This window comes from Sinocyclocheilus anshuiensis, unplaced genomic scaffold (genome assembly GCF_001515605.1).
Source record: "Sinocyclocheilus anshuiensis isolate Anshui unplaced genomic scaffold, SAMN03320099.WGS_v1.1 scaffold1491, whole genome shotgun sequence".
Classification (NCBI taxonomy): domain Eukaryota; kingdom Metazoa; phylum Chordata; class Actinopteri; order Cypriniformes; family Cyprinidae; genus Sinocyclocheilus; species Sinocyclocheilus anshuiensis.
Genome location: NW_015555706.1, coordinates 14,696 through 17,928, shown reverse-complemented (window position 1 = coordinate 17,928; position 3,233 = coordinate 14,696). Strand labels below are relative to the sequence as shown.

Genomic DNA, 3,233 nt, shown 5'->3' with positions numbered 1-3,233 from the left:
CATGAGTGAACTTGTTTCACGTCACGTTTATGATTTCTTATACTAAGATTCATTCAGTAATGAGAATTAAGGTTTTACAAAAATAATGAAATTACTTTTAAAATATTTATATTATTTCTATAATATTTACATTTGAAATGCACATATTAAATCCATATATCACATTTATGTTTATATAACACAATTATGAAATAAATTTATATAATAAAGGGGTGAAATCAGGTAAATTGGGACACTTTTTATCATTGAAATGACCAATTAACCTAAATTCACCATAAATATTTAATTATTAATATTTTTACTATTACTAAAATGTTTTTGCAATTATATTATTTTATATTAAAAAAAATTAATAAAATATTAATTTGTCAATTTGTTCTTTTTGTTTTGAGAAATATAATATAATATAAATGAAACACTTTTTCATAAGACAGCTTTACCTGAATGCTGCATTTGTTTTCACAATCTTTTTGATTGTAGTTTAAGTTGATGAGCATAAAGTTTATTTTCAATAATAATAACTTCATAGTTTAAGCAGACAAAGCTAAATGAAACTCTGGAAAAGAAAGTCATGTTTATTCAGGTTCTCAAGGCATCAGTTTCACAGAGAAAAACAATGACATCATTGATCAAACAGCTTTGAGTACAACAGACAAACGCAGTTAATTTGGTTGTTTGAAGCTCCACGTCTCTCGACTGGAAACATGATGAGCGATTCATCGAGGACAGTCTTCAGCTATGACCAGACAGACAGTTTTACATTCCCAAATAAAAAGATCCACATCGAGATGAAGGTTTAATTAAACTCAGTAAGCTATTGCACATTCTCACTGCATTTATTTTTGTACACACACACTCTCACAGACAGACACACTCGCACTCGCACACACACACACTCTCTCACACACACACAGCGTTTTGAAAAGTGGGGACATGGGGTAATGTCCTGAAAAGTCACCTTCTCCTTGTAATACCTGTCATACCTTTGTCATTATACAAATTTATGTCCTCATTTGTCACAAAAACACACACACACACACACACTTATTCTCATCTTAATCACTTAAAATCAGCTTTTAGTTTTGTGCCCGCCCATGTCATGATCAGAAAAAACATCTGGAATTATAAAAAAAATTATTAAAAAAAATATGAACAAATTTCCAGGAGAGTCCAGAGCAGTTCAGACCAGCCCAGCTAAAACCAGTGTGGCAAAACCAACAAGAATCCGGTCAGGTTTGAATAAATTAGTCGTGAACTGAAGTGTGTTTCTGTGTTGTAGGGATTATGAGTGAATGAATGAGCGGCTGGAGATTCTGGACTCTGGATTTGTTCAGTAGGTCAGTAGGTCGTCGTGGGCGGTTCACGGGCGGAGCTAAACAGAAGCTCCGCCTTCGAGCTGATGAAGTACGTAACCAATAGAGACAGCAGCAGCACGGCCACGCCCACCCCCAGTGTTAACATCTATCAGACACAAACACAGAGGGAGAAAAATAAATCACCCAGGTCGTATTTCACCTCAAAACCAAAGCAGAAAAAAAAAAAAATATATATATTTTTTTTTTTACACATATTTTAGGTTCATTAAAATGTGTGTGTATTATGACATTATTTACATGACAATTAAACATAACACACAAACCCCAGATTCTCAATACTGTAATCCAAAACATTACTTACTATATTTACTCTATTGAGAATATTACGGATTTAAAAAAAAAAAAAAATTAGCATAATCAGCATCAAATATGCTAAAAAATGCAGTATACAATTTATTTTGTCTTTTAATTATGGTGTGAAATATGACAGACATGTATTTGATATGTTTTGAGTGGTTCACCCTTTTAGAGGTAAAACTAAATTATTATAGATCAAAATAAATCTGATTTCTGTAAAGTTTAAGGTGACTGTGACTCATTTTAGTATCATTGAGATACTATTATATTTATTATTAATATATTGGATTAGTTTTTATTTTATTTTTTAAAGTTTTAGTAATTTTGTTGAGTTTTCTGTCATTTTTATTATTTTATAAACATGTCCATTTGTGACCCTGGACCACAAAACCAGTCATAAGGGTCCATTTTTGAGATTTTTGAAGCTTTCCATTGATGTATGGTTTGTTATGATAGGACAATATTTGGCTGAGATACAACTATTTGAAAATCTGGAATCTGAGGGAGCAAAAAAATCTAAATATTGAGAAAATCGCCTTTAAAGTTGTTCAAATGAAGCTCTTAGCAATGCATATTACTAATCAAAAATTAAGTTTTGATATATTTACGGTAGGAGATTTACAAAATATCTTCATGGAACATGATCTTTACTTAATATCTTAATTTACTTAATGATTTTTGGCATAAAAGAAAAATCTATAATTTTGACCCATACAATGTATTGTTGGCTATTGCTACAAATATCCCCCAGCGACTTAAGACTGCTTTTGTGCTGCAGGGCCACATATATTGTTTTTATTATTATTTATTTCAGTTTTAGTGCATCAAATTAATCTAAACGAAGGTGAAAAATGTTGCTTTGACTAGTTAAAGTTTATTATATTTTATTTGATTTCAGTTGAAGTTTATTTTATTTTAAGAAATGGAAATGTTTTTGTTGTTTCGTTTCGGTGAACTCTAAGAGCCCCGGCTGAGTTACCTCCAGTTCTCTGCTGGCCACCAGAAAGATGCGCGCTCGGATGCTCTTCCAGCGGGACTCGGTCCATGTGGAATAATTTGGAGAGCCGTACTCCAGAAGCTCGAAGGCAGGAGAGACGGCTTTGGAGAGACGCACAGACGCTCGGACGCAGAACGGCTCTCCGGTGCTGTTGACCGACGCCGGACCCGACACCCAGAAATACGAGAACAACTGAGAGAGAACAGACACAGGGCATCAGAGCAGGGCATTCTGGGAAACACAGACACAGGGCATCAGAGCAGGGCATTCTGGGAAACACAGGTGCAATAACTGTATTTTTAAAAATGACTTTATCATTTTTCACTTACCGTTCAAAAGTTTGGGATCAGAATGATTTTTAATGTTTTTTAAAGCAGTTTCTTCTGCTCGTCAAGGCTGCATTTATTTGATCAAAACTACAGGAAAAACGTAATATTGTGAAATATTTTTATGATGTAAAATAATGTTTTTCTATATTAATATATATTAAACTGTAATGTATTTCTGTGATGCGCAGCTGTATTTTCAGCATCATTACTCCAGTCTTCAGTGTCACATGATCT

The 3,233-nt window shown here is 33.2% G+C and overlaps 1 protein-coding gene across 1 annotated transcript in view; it reads right to left on the bottom strand.

The window, feature by feature from the left end:
- Positions 1-989: 989 nt before the first annotated feature.
- Positions 990-3,233, bottom strand: part of ncstn (nicastrin) — a gene marked incomplete at its 5' end in the record, with an annotated part of 12,305 nt that continues 10,061 nt past the window's right edge. Inside the window, 2 exons of the mRNA XM_016464760.1 lie at positions 990-1,461; positions 2,653-2,862. Coding sequence (XP_016320246.1) covers positions 1,339-1,461; positions 2,653-2,862 — 333 coding nt within the window. The remainder of the gene's footprint in view (positions 1,462-2,652; positions 2,863-3,233) is intronic.